The 20,018-nt window shown below is 44.5% G+C and overlaps 1 protein-coding gene across 2 annotated transcripts; it reads right to left on the bottom strand.

Moving 5' to 3' along the window:
• Positions 1–9,478: 9,478 nt before the first annotated feature.
• On the bottom strand, positions 9,479–14,104 carry C1H18orf32 (chromosome 1 C18orf32 homolog). Of its 2 annotated transcripts, none has more exons than XM_056543920.1 (3): positions 13,913–14,104; positions 11,324–11,511; positions 9,479–9,753 (listed from the first exon to the last, which is right to left on the bottom strand). In XM_056543920.1, the coding sequence occupies exons 2-3, from the start codon at positions 11,501–11,503 to the stop codon at positions 9,682–9,684; spliced, it is 252 nt and encodes an 83-aa protein (XP_056399895.1). In that variant the 5' UTR covers positions 11,504–11,511; positions 13,913–14,104; the 3' UTR covers positions 9,479–9,681. The 2 variants fall into 2 exon arrangements, with proteins under 2 accessions (XP_056399895.1, XP_056399887.1); XM_056543912.1 differs by having other exon boundaries at positions 11,324–11,508; positions 13,913–14,099.
• Positions 14,105–20,018: the final 5,914 nt, after the last annotated feature.

The raw sequence follows: 20,018 nt of genomic DNA on the forward strand, positions 1-20,018 counted from the left end.
CAGTGTAGAGCTATGAACGTCTGAACAAATGCGTACGGTGTGGACGCTTTGAGCGTGTGGACAATTTCAATGTCAAGAGCGTATGAAATAGTGTGAATGCTATGATGTGTGTACGGAAACCAAGAGCGTATACCCGGTGTGAATGCCGTGAGCGTGTGAACGCTATACAGCAATGCATGTGTGAACCGAGTGAAATTCGTGAGCGTGTGCAACAGTGTACAAACCCATGGGTAAGAAACCATGCGTGTATGAACAGTATAAATGCTGTTAGCGCATGGACAGTGTAAATGCCATGAACGTATGAACAGTATGCATGGCAACCATTGATGTGCCACCATATAGAATGAACATGAGAAATGTAGATGCCAGAACATGTAGACGCATGAGTGACATGAGTGTGGACTTTATGAACCGCTGCACTTATGGGAATACAACTAACAGAGATGAAATGGAATGAAAGAGATTGCAAAGTATGAATGCTATGGCGTATAGCCAGATGACTATTGTGTGCTATGCGTGTGAACCGTAGACATACTATGGATGTACGAGCAGTGTGCCCTGCGTGATGCGGCAAGTAATGGAGGTACCAGCAGTGAGATGCCTTTCCCGTGTGGACAGTGTGAAAAGGTGCACATGTAAGACCCATATAACCCATGCGCCTATGAAATAGTATGGATGCCATGGTTGTATGAGCAAAACGTGTGGTGGGCGACAATGATCGTGTAAACGCCATGACATACCAATCTGTGATTTGTAAGAAAACGATATGAGCGTGTGACCAAGTAATAATTAAAACTGGTATGTGGTATGCTGCTGTGGGTGCATGACCAATAAAAGTGAAAGCGCAGCACCAATCTCCTAAAATTAGCAACCCAAAAGTGCATGAGCCGCACAGAGATGAGGGCACCGGCCCATGCAAACAACTGGAAGTGTGTGTGATGCAAAACTTTTTTTTTTCTTTCTCCGCATGGAACTATGGAAAGCAGACGTGTTCTAAACCTGGCATGATATGACATGGCATGATACGGGAGCGATGTCTGGGTGTCCAGCCTCTCACTCCGCAGTGCTGGGGGAGCAGGAGTGGGAGCCCACTACAGAGCCCCGGCAACTAGAGATGCCCTGCCAGGTGTCCCGGCCATGCGGTGTAAACACGCCCAACCGCAGCGCCCGTGAATACATTGATATGTATAGGAGAGTTGGGCAGGTTAAGTGTAGTTGTTGAGCAGGAGTGAGTTTTGTAAGGCAAAAGCGGGGATACAGTTCACAGAAAACAATTCAACGGTTGCAACAAATTCATAATAAAGAGACCCCAAAAGTAACATTTGCCCGATATTAACAATGGGACACCCAAATTAGAGAGGAGCTGCCCTGAAATGTACGTTGTGCACCATACCATCTGATTATACAACAGTTAGCAGCCTGGCTCGAGAGGCTTATACAGCAGACATTACCACATACGGCCCGGCCGCATTATATACCAGCAGACAGCACTGTCTCCCCTGCGCACCGAGATTGGCAACTGCCGACAGCTGAGGAAAGGAAGCTCATACTCACAAACACAGAGCGTGGTGGGGGTAACTTGATGCTGCCTTGTAGCACGCTGCCTCAGACAGAACCACCGCAGCCTGGCCGGGCTCCTTCAGCAGTTCCCCCCAGTGTAACTGCGCCGATGCTGTGGGGTCCCGTCTGACAGAAGCTGCGCGTAGCCTCTGCCTCCCGGAACCCCCGTCGCCCATGCCGCACCTGCATCCCTATACATTACCACCACCGGAACAGTGAAGCTTCGTTAGACGGACTGGCGGAGCTCCAAATAATGGTGGGAGATTTGAAGTCTGTGTTCCCTGCCAGGCACGGCAACGTCCGCAAACATCACAAACGGCCCACTGATAGGAGGTAGGGGCGTTATATACCGCTGCCCCCGCCCAAAACCCTATGTGCCGTCTGACATGCGAGGGGGGTGGAGATGTTACCACCCCTCTCACAAATACAGCCTAACTTGTGCAAATGTCCCCAATACCTAATCCGGACCACCGACGGCAGGTATCACGGAGGTGCCCTGCGCACGCTACCCGAACTATACAGCACGCTGAGCAGCTGAGCGCGAGTCATAGCCAGGACGTGTGGTTAATGACGAACATCACCAATTGCAGTGATGACCAGTATGACCTTTACACGCCGCAATCAAACTTGATCACAGCATTTAAAAGTCCTGAAATTAAGTGCTCGGGGATGCTGATTAGGATCAGCGTGGTGAAATCGCGGTGTCCCGATCAGCTGAGAGGATGACAGGAGTCCCTTACCATCCTCCGTGCCGTCCGATCGTCGCTCCTATACTGCAGCCAGTCATGGCAGGCAAAAGTAAAGGGAGCGCTGATAAAACTGATCAATGCCCCTCCCCCTCCCATAGACTTGCATTGAGGGGGCGGGCCGTGATGTCACGAGAGGCGGAGACGTGACGTAACGATGCTTCGGCCTCTGTCATTACGCACAGAGTGAGTGTGCTCTGTGCAGTAATGATAGCGGGGTGCCGCAGCGGCGATCCCGGGGGTCCCCAGCGGCGGGACCCCGGCGATCTGACATCTTATCCCCTTATCCTTTGGATAGGGGATAAGATGTCTAGGGGCGGAGTACCCCTTTAACCACAGATGCAATACATGCTTTACACAAAGGTTTAGAAGCAGATTCAGGAAACTCTTTGTAGCACATTATACATTTTTTAGGTTTTGATTTTTGTTTCGGTTTAAAGGGGTACTCTAGTGGAAAACTTTTTATTTTTTTTATTTTATTTTTTTTAAATCAACTGGTGCCAGAAAGTTAAACAGATTTGTAAATTATTTCTGATAAAAATTCTTAATCCTTCCAGTACATATTAGCAGCTGTAAACTACAGAGGAAGTTATTTTCTTTTGGGATTTATTTTCTATCACGACCACAGTGCTCTCTGCTGACACCTCTGTCCATTTTAGGAACTGTCCAGAGCAGCATATGTTTGCTATGGGGATTTTCTCCTACTCTGGACAGTTCCTGACATGGACAGAGGTGTCAGCAGAGAGCACTGTGGTCCTGACAGAAAAGAAATCCAAAAAAAAAGAACTTCCTCTGTAGTATACAACCGCTAAGTACTGGAAGGATTAAGATTTTTTTAATAATCTGTTTAACTTTCTGGCATCGTAAATCTGTTTAACTTTCTGGCATCAGTTGATTAAAAAAAAATAAAAAAAATTTCCACCGGAGTACCCGTTTAACCCCTTAAGGATGCAGGGTTTTTCAGTTTTTGCACTTTCGTTTTTTCCTCCGGTCAGGCCCAAGGCCTGATTATTAACCCCTTCAGGACCAAGCCCATTTTGGCCTTAAAGGGGTAGTCCAGTGGTGAAAAACTTATCCCCTATCCTAAGGATAGGGGATAAGTTTGAGATCGCGGGGGGTTCGACCGCTGGGGCCCCCTGCGATCTCTCTGTACGGGGCCCCGGCTCTCCGCCCAGATAGCGGGTGTCGACCCCCGCACGAAGCGGCGGCCGACACGCCCCCTCAATACATCTCAATGGCAGAGCCGGAGATTGCCGAAGGCAGCGCTTCGGCTCTGCCATAGAGTTGTATTGAGGGGGCGTGTAGGATAGGGGATAAGTTGCTCACCACTGAGTCACCACTGGACTACTCCTTTAAGGACCAGAGCGTTTTTTGCACATCTGACCACTGTCACATTAAACATTAATAACTCTGGAATGCTTTTACTTATCAATCTGATTCCGAGATAGTTTTTTCGTGACATATTCTACTTTAACATAGAAGTAAATTTTTGTGGTAACTTGCATCCTTTCTTGGTGAAAAATCCATAAATTTGATGAAAAATGTGAAAATTTAGCATTTTTCTAACTTTGAAGCTCTCTGCTTGTAAGGAAAATGTATATTCCGAATAAAAAATTTTTTGATTCACATATATAATATGTCTACTTTATGTTTGCATCATAAAATTGAGGTGTTTTTACTTTTGGAAGACACCAGAGGGCTTCAAAGTTCAGCAGCAATTTTCCAATTTTTCACAAAATTTTCAAACTCAATATTTTTCAGGGACCAGTTCAGTTTTGAAGTGGATTTGAAGGGTCTTCATATAAGAAATACCCCATAAATGACCCCATTATAAAAACTACACCCCCCAAAGTATTCAAAATGACATTCAGTCAGTGTTTTAACCCTTTAGGTGTTTCACAGGAATAGCAGCAAAGTGAAGGAGAAAATTCAAAATCTTCATTTTTTACACTCAATTTTTGAATTTTTGCAAGTGGTAAAAGGAGAAAATTTTTACTTGTACTTGTAGCCCAATTTCTCTCGAGTAAGCACATACCTCATATGTCTATGTAAATTTTTCGGCGGCCGCAGTAGAGGGCTCAGAAGTGAAGGAGCGACAAGGGGATTTTGGAGAGTACGTTTTTCTGAAATGGTTTTTGGGGGGCATGTTGCATTTAGGAAGCCCCTATGGTGCCAGAACAGGAAAAAAAAAAACACACGGCATACCATTTTGGAAACTAGACCCCTCGGGGAATGTAACATGGGATAAAGTGAGCCTTAATACCCCACAGGCGTTTCATGACTTTTGCAAATGTAAAAAAAAAATAAGAATTTTTACCTAAAATGCTTGTTTTCCCAAAAATTTTACATTTTTAAAAAGGGTAATAGCAGAAAATACCCCTCAAATTTGAAGCCCAATTTCTCCCGATTCAGAAAACACCCCATATGGGGGTGAAAAGTGCTCTGCTGGTGCACTACAGGTCTCAGAAGAGGAGTAGTCACATTTGGCTTTTTGGAAGCAAATTTTGCTCTGGGGGCATGCCGCATTTAGGAAGCCCCTATGGTGCCAGGACAGCAAAAAAAAAAAACACATGGCATACCATTTTGGAAACTAGACCCCTCGGGGAATGTAACAAGGGGTTAAGTGAACCTTTATACCCCACAGGTGTTTCACGACTTTTGCATATGTAAAAAAAAAAAATTGTTTTAACCTAAAATGCTTGTTTTCCCAAAAAATTTAACATTTTTAAAAAGGGTAAAAGCAGAAAATAGCCCTCAAAATTTGTAACACAATTTCTCCCGAGTACGGCGATACCCCATATGTGACCCTAAACTGTTGCCTTGAAATACGACAGGGCTCCAAAGTGAGAGCGCCATGCGCATTTGAGGCCTAAATTTGGGACTTGCATAGGGGTGGACATAGGGGAATTCTACGCCAGTGATTCCCAAACTGGATGCCTCCAGCTGTTGCAAAACTCCCAGCATGCCTGGACAGTCAACGGCTGTCCGACAATACTGGGAGTTTTTGTTTTGCAACAGCTGGAGGCTCCGTTTTGGAAACAGTGGCGTACCAGACGTTTTTTGAGGGGGGCTGTGTGGGGGTATGTGTATATGTAGTGTTTTTTACTTTTTATTTTATTGTGTGTTAGTGTAGTGTTCATAGTAGTTTCTCGCTGGCAGTTTGAGCTGCGGCAGAAAATTTGCCGCAGCTCAAACTTGCAGCCGGATACTTACTGTAAACCTCCGCCCATGTGAGTGTACCCTGTACATTCACATTGGGGGGGGGGGGGGGGGGGGGGAACATCCAGCTGTTGCAAAACTACAACTCCCAGCATGTGCTGACAGACTGTACATGCTGAGAGTTTTAGTTTTGCAACAGCTGTAGGCACACTGGTTGTGTATCACTGAGTTTGTGACCTAACTCAGTGTTTCACAACCAGTGTGCCTCCAGCTGTTGCAAAACTACAACTCCCAGCATGTACGGTGCATGGTGAATGGTGACTGCTGAGAGTTGTAGTTTGCAACAGCTGGAGGCACACAGGTCGTGAAACACTGAGTTAGGTAAAAAAAAAAATAACTCAGTGTTTCACAACCATTGTGCCTTCAGCTGTTGCAAAACTACAACTCTCAGCAGTCACCGACAGCCAACGGGCATTCTGGGAGTTGTAGTTATGCAACCAGCAGATGCACTACTACAACTCCCAGCATGCACTTTAGCTGTTTGTGCAAGCTGGGAGTTGTAGTTATGCAACAGCTGAAGGTACACTTTTCCATAGAAAAAATGTGCCTCCAGCTGTTGCAAAACTATAAGTCACAGCATGCCCATAAGGGAATGCTGGGAGTTGTGGTTGTCTGCATCCTGCTGTTGCATAACTACAGCTCCCAGCATGCCCTTATTTCATGCTGGGAGCTGTTGCTAAGCAACAGCAGGAGGCTGTCACTCACCTCCTGCTGCTGCTCCGGGACACAGGTCAGTCCCTCGCCGCCGCCACTCCTGGGGCCCCGATCCCAACATTGACGCCGGGGATCGGGGTCCCCAGCTCCCGGGGTCCACGTCCCGCACCCGCTCACGTCCTCCGGAAGAGGGGCGGAGCGGGTTGCGGGAGTGACACCCACAGCAGGCGCCCTGATTGGTCGGCCGGTAAACCGGCCGACGAATCAGAGCGATCGTGAGATGGCACCAGTGCCACCTCACCCCTGCAGGCTATGGCTGTCTCTGACGGCCCCGATCAGCCAGTAATTCCGGGTCACTTGACCCGGAATCGCCGCAGATCGCTAGACTGAATTGTCCAGTGATCTGCGGCCATCGCCGACATGGGGGGGCATAATGACCCCCCTGGGCGATATGCCGCAATGGCTGCTGACCGATTTCAGCAGGCATCCGGCTCCGGTCCCCAACCGGCTAGCGGTGGGGACCGGAATTCCCACGGGCATATGAATACGCCCTCGGTCCTTAAGGACTCGGAATGCAGGGCGTATCCATATGCCCTATGTCCTGAAGAGGTTAAAATCCTATATGTGTATTATAAATTATAACTGTGTGTGATGGATTGTCCAGGACATGGGTGAGAGGTCATTCAGACTGTGTTTTGTGTATTGCATTTTATTGGGGGGGTCTGGCTGTTTGTTTACATCTCCTTTGAAGTCATGCACTCTGGTCCCATCATATAATCAAACAGATAAGGGGTCAGGAAGAGAGATGCCCCACCTGGTGGGATCAGAGGGGAGGGGGGAATGGAGTTTCCCTCCAAAGAAAGCAGATATGATATTTAAACCATGCTAGACTAAAAGTTGGTTGTTAAAAGTTGGGCCACAAGCTGATAAGACCATCCTAAGAACAGCTGAAACTCACTCTCTTGGAACTGCTATACCATCATGCTGTAAGAACTTCATCTTTTTTTTTTCTGAACTTGCAAAACTCTTATATATTTTTGTACCTGTATGTCATTTGTTCCTGTATTTTTATATATTTAGCACTGTGATACCTTTTATCAGATTAAATGTTTAATTAATCAGCTCTGGTCTTTGATCTCTAAATATATGAGCTCACCTTTCTGAAGGAGGCTCTGGTAAAACACGTTTATCTAAGGGTTAATTTGGTGACTTGTAGTGGATACCCAGAGGTCTGGCGGCTTTAACCCTTGCACCATCACACTCTTTCTAGCGTCTTAGCTGGACCGATAGGGTGTGATCGTTACACCTCCTTAACCTTTAAAAATCATAACCCTTTCCATTTTCCACCTAAAAATCCATATTATGGCTTATTTTTTGCGTCACCAATTCTACTTTGCAGTGACAGTCATTTTACCCAAAAATTCACCGGGATACTTTCACTTCAGGCGCGGCGGTCAGCTTTGATCGCAGCGTCTGAAGGGTTAATACAGGGCATCACCGCAATCGGTGATGTCCTGTATTAGCCGCGGGTCCCGGCCGTTGATAGCTGCCGGGACCAACCCGATATGACCGTGACACCGACCCGATATGACGTGACCCCGCAGCATATCGCGGAAGCCGGCGGAGGACGTAAATATACGTCCTTCGTTGTTAAGGGGTTAACCCCTTAAGGACAGCCCTTTTTCGTAATTCTGACCACAGTCACTTTTTGAATTAATAACTCTGAAAAACTCTTACCAAATATTCTGATTCTGAGATTGTTTTTTCGTGACATATTCTACTTTACTTTGGTGGTAAATTTTCGGCGTTACGTGCATCTTTTTTGATGAAAAATCCCCAAATTTCATGAACATTTTTAAAATTGAGCATTTTTCTAACTTTGAAGCTCTCTACTTGTAAGGAAAATGGATATTCCAAATAAATTTTATTTTTCTTCACAAATACAATATGTTCACTTTATGTTGGCATCATAAAATGGACATATTTTTACTTTTTGAAAAAATGAGAGGGCTTCAAAGTAGAGCAGCAATTTTCAAACATTTCATGAAAATTGCAAAATCTGAAGGGACAGATGTTACAGAACTACAACTCCCAGCATGCCTGGGCAGTCTAGGCATGCTGAGAGTTGTAGTTTTGCAACACCTGGAGGGTTACCATTTGGGCACCACTGTAACAGTGGTCTCCAAACTGTGACCCTCCAGATGTTGCATATCTACAACTCCCAGCATGCCCAGACAGCCTTTGGCTGTCTGGGCATGCTGGGAGTTGCAGTTTGGCACCCACTAGGAAGGGCAGCAGTAAATATCGCTTACTGCCCCCTTTCTTTCCCTCCCCTCCACCCCCCCCCCCTCCACCGTCGCTTCCCTACCTGCGCCGTGATCTCCGCTGTCTCCAGCGACGATCGGCGGTCCCCACGCATCTTCTGGTTAGGTACCAGCCACCATCTTCTCCCCCCGTTCTGCCCGACATCCAGGGATGGGCAACCAACTGTCCTGCGCTGCCATTGGTCAGAATTCAGTTCTGACCAATGGCAGGGGATAGGAGGAGATCGCAGCACTGCGACCTCGCTCCTATCCCTCAGGATGATCAGGGTTGTCACTGACAGCTCCAATCATCCCTATTTTCCGGGTGATCAGGTCACCAGAGACCCACCCGATCAGCCCGGAATAGTAGAAAATCGCATGTCTGAATTGACATGCGATTTTCTGTGATCGCCGACATGGGGGGGGGGGGGGGGGGGGCTCAGGATCCCCCCCCCTTGGCGATGTGCCGGGATGCCTGCTTCCAGCAGGCATCCCGGTCCAGTCCCCAACTGGCTAGCGGCGGGGACCGGAATTCCCACGGGCGTATGCATACGCCCTATGTCCTTAAGGACTCGGGATGCAGGGCGTATGCATACACCCCACATCCTGAAGAGGTTAACCGAAGAACCCGCAGAATCCTTGTCTCCCTGAAAATACAAGGAAGAGAGGGATAAAACACCAGCTCATAAGTACTGAATGGATTAAGATTTTTTAATAGAAGTCATTTACAAATCTGTTTAACTTTCTGGAGCCAGTTGATATATTAAAAAAGTTTTTTTTTTTCCTGGGTAACCCCTTTTTTCTGTCCCGATCAGGAGGAGTTAATCTCTCATGGGTGCTGTCGTGGAGACTGAAAAGGAAACACTGCTAGATAGTGAAGAAGCGCTACTCCATTCTGACGGATGACTTGAGACCCCAGTCATACACTTATCCCCTATCCTGGAAATAACTTCAGCTCTAGGATTCTATTCAAGTAGAAATGATACACATAGGAGGTTACAGTAGAAATAATTTATTACTTTGTGTTACTCAGCTATAAAGTATTCTTTTTTTATCTGATCTGGAATGCAATATCATTAAATATCTGAATGGTTACGTAATCAATAAATAAAATGACCAGCAAAGCAAGAAATGGCGGCTGCATCTTGTCCCTAGAATGGCAGAGGTCAGTGTTTAGTCCTTTATCACGGAGGCAGCGTTCAGTCTGTCTTTTTATCAGCCGTCCCATTGCGTTCTTGAGTAACGCATCCATTCGCTGCCCCATAACCCGGCTGTAGAGAGAGAGAGAGGAGAATCGGTGAGCAAAGAAGTGTCTTACACCAGTGTTTTCTAATCAGTGTGCCTTCAGCTGCTGCAAAACTACAACTCCCAGCATGCCCGGACAGCCAAAGGCTATCCGGGCATGCTGGGAATTGTAGTTTTGCAACAGCTGGAGGCACCCTGGCTGGGAAACACTTTCCTACACAGTGCTGCTTTTCCCCACCGATTAAGTTTAACCCCTTAAGGACGCAGGACGTAAATGTACGTCCTGGTGCGGTGGTACTTGGGGACTATTCAAGCGTAAAAAATAAAAAAAATAAAAAAAATGTAAAATTAAATGTAAAAAAAAAAGTAAAAAAATCCCCTCCCCCAATAAAAAAGTAAAACGTCCGTTTTTTCCTATTTTACCCCCCAAAAAGCGTAAAAAATAAATTTAATAGACATATTTGTTATCGCCGCGTGCGTAAATGTCCGAACTATTAAAATAAAATGTTAATGATCCCGTACTGTGAACGGCGTGAACATAAATTTTTTTTTAAAAAAGTCCAAAATTGCTACTTTTTTAATACATTTAATTAAAAAAAATTATAAAAAATGTATTAAAAGTTTTTTATATGCAAATGTGGTATAAAAAAAAAGTACAGATCATGGCGCAAAAAATGAGCCCTCATACCGCCGCTTATACGGAAAAATGAAAAAGTTATAGGTCATCAAAATAAAGGGATTATAAACCTACTAATTTGGTTAAAAAGTTTGTGATTTTTATATAAACAATAATATAAAAGTATATAATAATGGGTATCATTTTAATCGTATTGACCCTCAGAATAAAGAACACATGTCATTTTTACCATAAATTGTACGACGTGAAAACGAAACCTTCCAAAATTAGCAAAATTGCGTTTTTCTTTTTAATTTCCCCACAAAAATAGTGTTTTTTGGTTGCGCCATACATTTTATGATATAATGAGTGATGTTATTACAAAGGAAAACTGGTCATGTAAAAAACAAGCCCTCATACTAGTCTGTGGATGAAAATATAAAAGAGTTATGATTTTTAGAAGGCGAGGAGGAAAAAATGAAAACTTAACAATGAAATTGTCTGAGTCCTTAAGGGGTTAAAGGGGTATTCCAGGGAAAAACTTTTTTTTATATGTCAACTGGCTCCAGAAAGTTAAACAGAATTGTAAATTACATCTATTAAAAAATCTTAATCCTTCCAATAATTATCAGCTGCTGAAGTTGAGTTGTTGTTTTCATTCTGGCAACAGTGCTCTCTGCTGACATCTCTGCTTGTCTCGGGAACTAGAAGAGGTTTGCTATGGGGATTTGCTTCTACTCTGGGCGGTTCCCGAGACAGGTGTCATCAGAGAGAACTTAGACAGAAAAGACCAACTCAACTTCAGCAGCTCATAAGTAATGAAAGGATTAAGATTTTTTTAATAGAAGTAATTTACAAATCTGTTTAACTTTCCAGAGCCAATAGATAAAAAATAAATAAATAAATAAATAAAGTTTTTTCCTGGATAACCCCTTTAAGCAGCTGGCAGAGATAAATTGTCTGTATATTGTGACTCTTACCTTGATGCTGCCATTGCTTTCTTTCTCGTCTTTGCTTGCGAAGGCCGGGTCGCTCTTCACCGCTTTCTTCGGCCATAAGCGGCTGATAAAAGGGGAGATGATGGGATAGATGATGGGCTCCAGGAACTTCTTGTAGACCCAGAGGAGGACAGGGATGACTATGCAGGGGATGCAAACCATGGTGACTGCTCCAGGGGGGGGGGGGGGGGGGGAAGACAGGACATTGACTTATTACGTGTAAGAATTTTATAGGCAGACAATAAAGACTTAAAGGGGTATTATGGTGGGGAAAAAAAATGCTTTCATATCAACTGGTGACAGAAAGTTATAGATTTGTAAATTACTTCTATTAAAAAATATTAATCCTTCCAGTACTTATAAGGAGCTTTATACTACAGAGGAAGTTGTGTAGTTCTTTCCAGTCTGACCACAGTGCTCTCTGCTGACACCTCTGTCCATGTCAGGTACTGTCCAGAGCAGGAGAGGTTTGCTATTGGATTTTGCTCCTACACTGGACATTTCCTGACATGGAAAGAGGTGGCAGCAGAGAGCACTGTGGTCAGACTGGAAAGAACTACACAACTTCCTCAGGAGCATATGTCCTGTAAGCTCATATGCCCCTCTAATGTAATGTGTCCTCATATACCTCTCTATAACCCCCTCCACCGCTGACATATACACTCTACACTGCCCAGCGCACAATATACACTGTACAGTGGTCCCCCGACATACGATCGTTTCAACATACGATGCGCCTGTGTGTCTGGGCCATAGCAAAATAGCTATCTGGCTAACGGCTTTCCTGCGGGGATGCAGGCGTGTGCAGCCCCACACTTGAGGCACATATACCATACGGAGACGGGGCTGGAGGGACGTGGTAACCGGTCTGGTGCTGCTGTGTGACAGTGACAGCGCTCCCGATGCAGCACTGTGGACGCACCTGGTGTTGGGAGCGCAGGCAGTGCTGAGGGTGGGGAGAGTGTCAGTGCAAGGGAGCAGCGGCTGCTGGGCGGAGCCTCCCTGCGTGTACACAGCACCTCCCCCGTCTTCTCCAATATTGGTGGGAGTCCCCTGCCTAACACAGCCCGAGTGACGAGGACACCAGGACTGTGGGACTGGTGACATCGGAGTGTGATCCCCCTGCCAGGGACGGCAAGAGCATCCTGACCGTGTGCATGTGGCCACTCCCCGGACAGGTAATACCGGGGGTACATGCGGGGGGCACATTTACTACTGCACTTTGGGAGCTCGGGAACTTCCATCCCTTTTGTGGATCTAAGTTTATATGGGGACTGTGTGTGGAAGTCATGACGTCATGTGTGGGGCAACTCACTGTATATGGGCACTCATACGGGCAACCCATAGTGATAGGATGTAGCATTGGGCATTTTAACCTGCCGTTGCATGCCAGCCGCCTGCCTATACCAAGCTAGTAAGACAAGTACAGTACTGACCCGCTGCTCCCATACCTGTTGGATATAATGGACACTAACAACTCCTATGGATCACTACTGTGTCTGATGTGCCCTGTGTACAAGAGCCTCCCACGTCAAGCCTTTGTGCTCCCAGCACATTAAAAGGGTACTCCGGTGGAAAACTTTTTTTTTTATTTTATTTATTTTTTTAAATGAACTGTTGCCGGAAAGTTAAACAGATTTGTAAATTACTTCTTTAAAAAAAAAAAATCTTCATCCTTCCAGTATTTATTAGCAGCTGTATGCTACAGAGGAAATTCTTTTCTTTTTGAATTTCTTTTTAGTCTTGTCCACAGTGCTCTCTGCTGACACCTCTGTCCATGTCAGGAACTGTCCAGAGCAGCATAGGTTTGCTATGGGGATTTTCTCCTGCTCTGGACAGTTCCTGATACGGGCATCAGGTGTCAGCAGAGAGCACTGTGGACAAGACAAAAAAGAAATTCAAAAAGAAAAGAATTTTCTCTGTAGCATACAGCTGCTAAAAAGTACGGGAAAGATAAAGATTTTATAATAGAAGTAATTTACAAATCTGTTTAACTTTCTGGCACCAGTTGATTTAAAAAATAAAAAATAAATGTTTTCCACAGGAGTACTCCTTTAAACTTTCCACCTTTGGCATCCTAATAATACAGTACATCAATGTTTCCCAACCAGTGTGTCTCCAGCAGTTGCAAAACTGAAACTCCCAGCATGCCCAGACAGTCAATGGCTGTACAGGCATGCTGGGAGTTGTAGTTATGCAACAGCTGGAGGCACCCTGATTTGTTAAACACAACCAATCAATTAATATCGTATGTTGAGGGATAACTGTACTAATGTACTATACTGTAAGTCAGTGTTTTCCAACCAGCCTTTGGCTCTCCGGGCATGCTGGGAGTTGTAGCTTATCAACAGCTGGTGGCACACTGGTTGGGAAACACTGCTGTATACTGTCCTGTCCTAACATATCGGGAGAAGGAGATCAGCGGCTGCCGACACCCCTTATGGTCAACTATGTAGTCCAGCTATGTAAAGTGAGAGACAGCGCCCCCTATGGCTAAGGATAACGCTCGCTAACACACTCAGCCCACTGGATCTGCCCGACCCCCCATCGTCCCCTGGAAGCCGCACTTACAGCAATAACAACGGGCACTGCAACCGAAGCCAACACGGAAGATACTACGGCAGACGAAGGACCTTTGATGATGTCACGGTCATGTGACCGGTCACATGTATGGGAGGAGTCAGGCTACAACCTATGGCTACTGGAGGCGTTTCCGGTGTGACGGGAAGAAGTCCAATCTCGATAGCTGCCTACAGCAGTGCTTCCCAACCTGGGCGCCTCCAGCTGTTGCAAAACTACAACTCCCAGCATGCCCGGACAGGCAACGGCTGTCCGGGCATGCTGGGAGTTGTAGTTTAGCAGCAGCTGGAGGCACCCTGGTTGGTAAATACTGGCCTACAGTAACTATTTCCTAGCCAGCTAAAGGACCTTTGATGAGGTCATGGCCATGTGACCAGCCACCCGTGGCCCCGCCCCTACTCTAGATAAGCCCCGCCCCTTATGACAACGTCACAGCAACTATGGGGACTGTTTCCCAGCAAGTTTGGTGCAGCAGAAAATGTGCAGTATATAACAATACCAGCAAAGCTGACTGTATACTGCTACACCACCAAATTACAGTAATTTAATAATACTAATATACAAGAAACAAAAATTCATCACCATAAATATTACCATCCTATTGTTACTGATCACAAACCACTGTACTGAGACCAACATTACAAAAAGACCAAATAATACCGCCACCAGGTGCCCAAATATTATAACCAATAAGACAGCTGTACCATGGATAAATAATACCGCCACCAGGTGCCCAAATATTATAACCAATAAGACAGCTGTACCATGGACAAATAATACCGCCACCAGGTTCCCAAATATTATAACCAATAAGACAGCTGTACCATGGACAAATAATACCGCCACCAGGTGCCCAAATATTATTACCAATAAGACAGCTGTACCATGGATAAATAATACCGCCACCAGGTGCCCAAATATTATAACCAATAAGACAGCTGTACCATGGACAAATAATACCGCCACCAGGTTCCCAAATATTATTACCAATAAGACAGCTGTACAATGGACAAATAATACCGCTACCAGGTGCCCAAATATTATTACCAATAAGACAGCTGTACCATGGACAAATAATACCGCCACCAGGTGCCCAAATATTATTACCAATAAGACAGCTGTACGATGGAAAAATAATACCGCCACCAGGTTCCCAAATATTACCAATAAGACAGCTGTACCATGGACAAATAATACCGCCACCAGGTGCCCAAATATTATTACCAATAAGACAGCTGTACCATGGACAAATAATACCGCCACCAGGTTCCCAAATATTATTACCAATAAGACAGCTGTACAATGGACAAATAATACCGCTACCAGGTGCCCAAATATTATTACCAATAAGACAGCTGTACCATGGACAAATAATACCGCCACCAGGTGCCCAAATATTATTACCAATAAGACAGCTGTACGATGGAAAAATAATACCGCCACCAGGTTCCCAAATATTACCAATAAGACAGCTGTACCATGGACAAATAATACCGCCACCAGGTGCCCAAATATTATTACCAATAAGACAGCTGTACCATGGACAAATAATACCGCCACCAGGTGCCCAAATATTATAACCAATAAGACAGCTGTACCATGGACAAATAATACCGCCACCAGGTTCCCAAATATTATTACCAATAAGACAGCTGTACAATGGACAAATAATACCGCCACCAGGTGCCCAAATATTATTACCAATAAGACAGCTGTACAATGGACAAATAATACCGCCACCAGGTGCCCAAATATTATTACCAATAAGACAGCTGTACCATGGACAAATAATACCGCCACCAGGTGCCCAAATATTATTACCAATAAGACAGCTGTACGATGGACAAATAATACCGCCACCAGGTTCCCAAATATTACCAATAAGACAGCTGTACCATGGACAAATAATACCGCCACCAGGTGCCCAAATATTATTGCCAATAAGACAGCTGTACCATGGACAAATAATACCGCCACCAGGTGCCCAAATATTATTACCAATAAGACAGCTGTACCATGGACAAATAATACCGCCACCAGGTGCCCAAATATTATTGCCAATAAGACAGCTGTACCATGGACAAATAATACCGCCACCAGGTGCCCAAATATTATAACCAATAAGACAGCTGTACCATGGACAAATAATACCGCCACCAGGTGCCCAAATATTATTGCCAATAAGACAGCTGTACCATGGACAAATAATACCGCCACCAGGTGCCCAAATATTATTACCAATAAGACAGCTGTATGATGGACAAATAATAGCGCCACCAGGTGACTGGAGTGACCAAATATTATTACCAATAAGACAGCTGTACCATGGACAAATAATACCGCCACCAGGTGCCCAAATATTATTACCAATAAGACAGCTGTACGATGGACAAATAATACCGCCACCAGGTTCCCAAATATTACCAATAAGACAGCTGTACCATGGACAAATAATACCGCCACCAGGTGCCCAAATATTATTGCCAATAAGACAGCTGTACCATGGACAAATAATACCGCCACCAGGTGCCCAAATATTATTGCCAATAAGACAGCTGTACCATGGACAAATAATACCGCCACCAGGTGCCCAAATATTATTGCCAATAAGACAGCTGTACCATGGACAAATAATACCGCCACCAGGTGCCCAAATATTATTGCCAATAAGACAGCTGTACCATGGACAAATAATACCGCCACCAGGTGCCCAAATATTATTGCCAATAAGACAGCTGTACCATGGACAAATAATACCGCCACCAGGTGCCCAAATATTATTACCAATAAGACAGCTGTATGATGGACAAATAATAGCGCCACCAGGTGACTGGAGTGACCAAATATTATTACCAATAAGACAGCTGTACCATGGACAAATAATACCGCCACCAGGTGCCCAAATATTATTACCAATAAGACAGCAGTACGATGGACAAATAATACCGCCACCAGGTGACTGGAGTGACCAAATATTATTACCAACAAGACAGCTGTACCATGGACAAATAATACCGCCACCAGGTGCCCAAATATTATTACCAATAAGACAGCTGTACGATGGAAAAATAATACCGCCACCAGGTTCCCAAATATTACCAATAAGACAGCTGTACCATGGACAAATAATACCGCCACCAGGTGCCCAAATATTATTACCAATAAGACAGCTGTACCATGGACAAATAATACCGCCACCAGGTTCCCAAATATTATTACCAATAAGACAGCTGTACAATGGACAAATAATACCGCTACCAGGTGCCCAAATATTATTACCAATAAGACAGCTGTACCATGGACAAATAATACCGCCACCAGGTGCCCAAATATTATTACCAATAAGACAGCTGTACGATGGAAAAATAATACCGCCACCAGGTTCCCAAATATTACCAATAAGACAGCTGTACCATGGACAAATAATACCGCCACCAGGTGCCCAAATATTATTACCAATAAGACAGCTGTACCATGGACAAATAATACCGCCACCAGGTGCCCAAATATTATAACCAATAAGACAGCTGTACCATGGACAAATAATACCGCCACCAGGTTCCCAAATATTATTACCAATAAGACAGCTGTACAATGGACAAATAATACCGCCACCAGGTGCCCAAATATTATTACCAATAAGACAGCTGTACAATGGACAAATAATACCGCCACCAGGTGCCCAAATATTATTACCAATAAGACAGCTGTACCATGGACAAATAATACCGCCACCAGGTGCCCAAATATTATTACCAATAAGACAGCTGTACGATGGACAAATAATACCGCCACCAGGTTCCCAAATATTACCAATAAGACAGCTGTACCATGGACAAATAATACCGCCACCAGGTGCCCAAATATTATTGCCAATAAGACAGCTGTACCATGGACAAATAATACCGCCACCAGGTGCCCAAATATTATTACCAATAAGACAGCTGTACCATGGACAAATAATACCGCCACCAGGTGCCCAAATATTATTGCCAATAAGACAGCTGTACCATGGACAAATAATACCGCCACCAGGTGCCCAAATATTATAACCAATAAGACAGCTGTACCATGGACAAATAATACCGCCACCAGGTGCCCAAATATTATTGCCAATAAGACAGCTGTACCATGGACAAATAATACCGCCACCAGGTGCCCAAATATTATTACCAATAAGACAGCTGTATGATGGACAAATAATAGCGCCACCAGGTGACTGGAGTGACCAAATATTATTACCAATAAGACAGCTGTACCATGGACAAATAATACCGCCACCAGGTGCCCAAATATTATTACCAATAAGACAGCTGTACGATGGACAAATAATACCGCCACCAGGTTCCCAAATATTACCAATAAGACAGCTGTACCATGGACAAATAATACCGCCACCAGGTGCCCAAATATTATTGCCAATAAGACAGCTGTACCATGGACAAATAATACCGCCACCAGGTGCCCAAATATTATTGCCAATAAGACAGCTGTACCATGGACAAATAATACCGCCACCAGGTGCCCAAATATTATTGCCAATAAGACAGCTGTACCATGGACAAATAATACCGCCACCAGGTGCCCAAATATTATTGCCAATAAGACAGCTGTACCATGGACAAATAATACCGCCACCAGGTGCCCAAATATTATTGCCAATAAGACAGCTGTACCATGGACAAATAATACCGCCACCAGGTGCCCAAATATTATTACCAATAAGACAGCTGTATGATGGACAAATAATAGCGCCACCAGGTGACTGGAGTGACCAAATATTATTACCAATAAGACAGCTGTACCATGGACAAATAATACCGCCACCAGGTGCCCAAATATTATTACCAATAAGACAGCAGTACGATGGACAAATAATACCGCCACCAGGTGACTGGAGTGACCAAATATTATTACCAACAAGACAGCTGTACCATGGACAAATAATACCGCCACCAGGTGCCCAAATATTATTACCAACAAGACAGCTGTACGATGGACAAATAATACAGCCACAGTGGCTGAATAATATTACCAAAGGGTTACTGAATAAAATCCAGTATACAGAGGGCAATATTACCAATAGTAAGACAAATAATACTGCCACATCCTGACCATATATTACCAGTGCCTAATGACTGAATAATACCACCATACTGATACTGAATAAAAACTGACATACAAAGACCAAAATTTCCCCCGTATAGTGATTACAGTGCAGTTACATAGTTTAGATGCGGGCATGTGTGCATTTCATACTGTTTCTAAAAGCTTTAACCCACTAAAGGGGTACTCTACTGGAAAACATTTTTTTTTTTTTTTTTTAAATCAACCAGTGCCAGAAAGTTAAACAGATTTGTAAATTACTTCTATTAAAAAATCTTAATCCTTCCAGTACTTATCAGCTGCTGTTATGATCTGGACCTGCTGTTAATCAAGGAAATCGTCCCTGACATAGGGGATGAACAGGACATAGCAGACTGGTATGTGTCCCAGAAGGCAGGAAGACCTTTTTTTTTTACTAGCTTTTTCTACATGAAATTCAAAACATTTTCTGATGAAAGCAATTGCAAAACATATTGTTTTGCAATGCTTTAGAACATATCAAAAGTTTTTATATCTGACAGTGCCCATTTAAGTGTGTATGTAGTAAAGTTGAGTGTGTTATGTGTGTGTATATAGCAGTGCTGAGTGTGTGTATGTAGCAGAGTTGAGTATGTGTAGGTAGCAGAGCTGAGTGTGTATGCAGCAGTTACGTGTGTGATTCTGTGTATGTAGCAGAGCCGAGTGTGTGAATACAGCAGAGCTGTGTGTGTGTAAATGCAGCAGAGCTGAGTGTATATCTAGCAGTCTTGACTGACAGCAGGTCCAGCACTGCTGTGCTCGCTCCAGTCCCTCTCACTGCCTGTGTGAGCAAGTGGCCGCCAGGAGCAGTGCACACACATACATCAGACACATCAGCAGCATCAGAGGTATCCTGAGCAGCAAACCAAGACCAGGAAAGAAGTTGGTATGTGTATGTTGTAGGGCTGCAATGGCTAGGACGCACCGCAGCCTCTGTTCAAGTCCCTGTCCCACCCTCTGCTGACCCACTGCT

The sequence above is a fragment of the Hyla sarda genome, chromosome 1, assembly GCF_029499605.1.
Source record: "Hyla sarda isolate aHylSar1 chromosome 1, aHylSar1.hap1, whole genome shotgun sequence".
In the NCBI taxonomy this organism is placed as follows: Eukaryota; Metazoa; Chordata; class Amphibia; order Anura; family Hylidae; genus Hyla; species Hyla sarda.

What these genes read in the sequence shown, in the direction of transcription:
- C1H18orf32 (XM_056543920.1), bottom strand. Translation starts at nt 11,503, where the DNA reads ATGGTTTGCATCCCCTGCATAGTCATCCCTGTCCTCCTCTGGGTCTAC. An exon ending in AAAGCAATGGCAGCATCAAG is followed by an intron (nt 9,754 to 11,323) that starts GTAAGAGTCACA and finishes CTCTCTCTACAG; the next exon opens with CCGGGTTATGGGGCAGCGAA.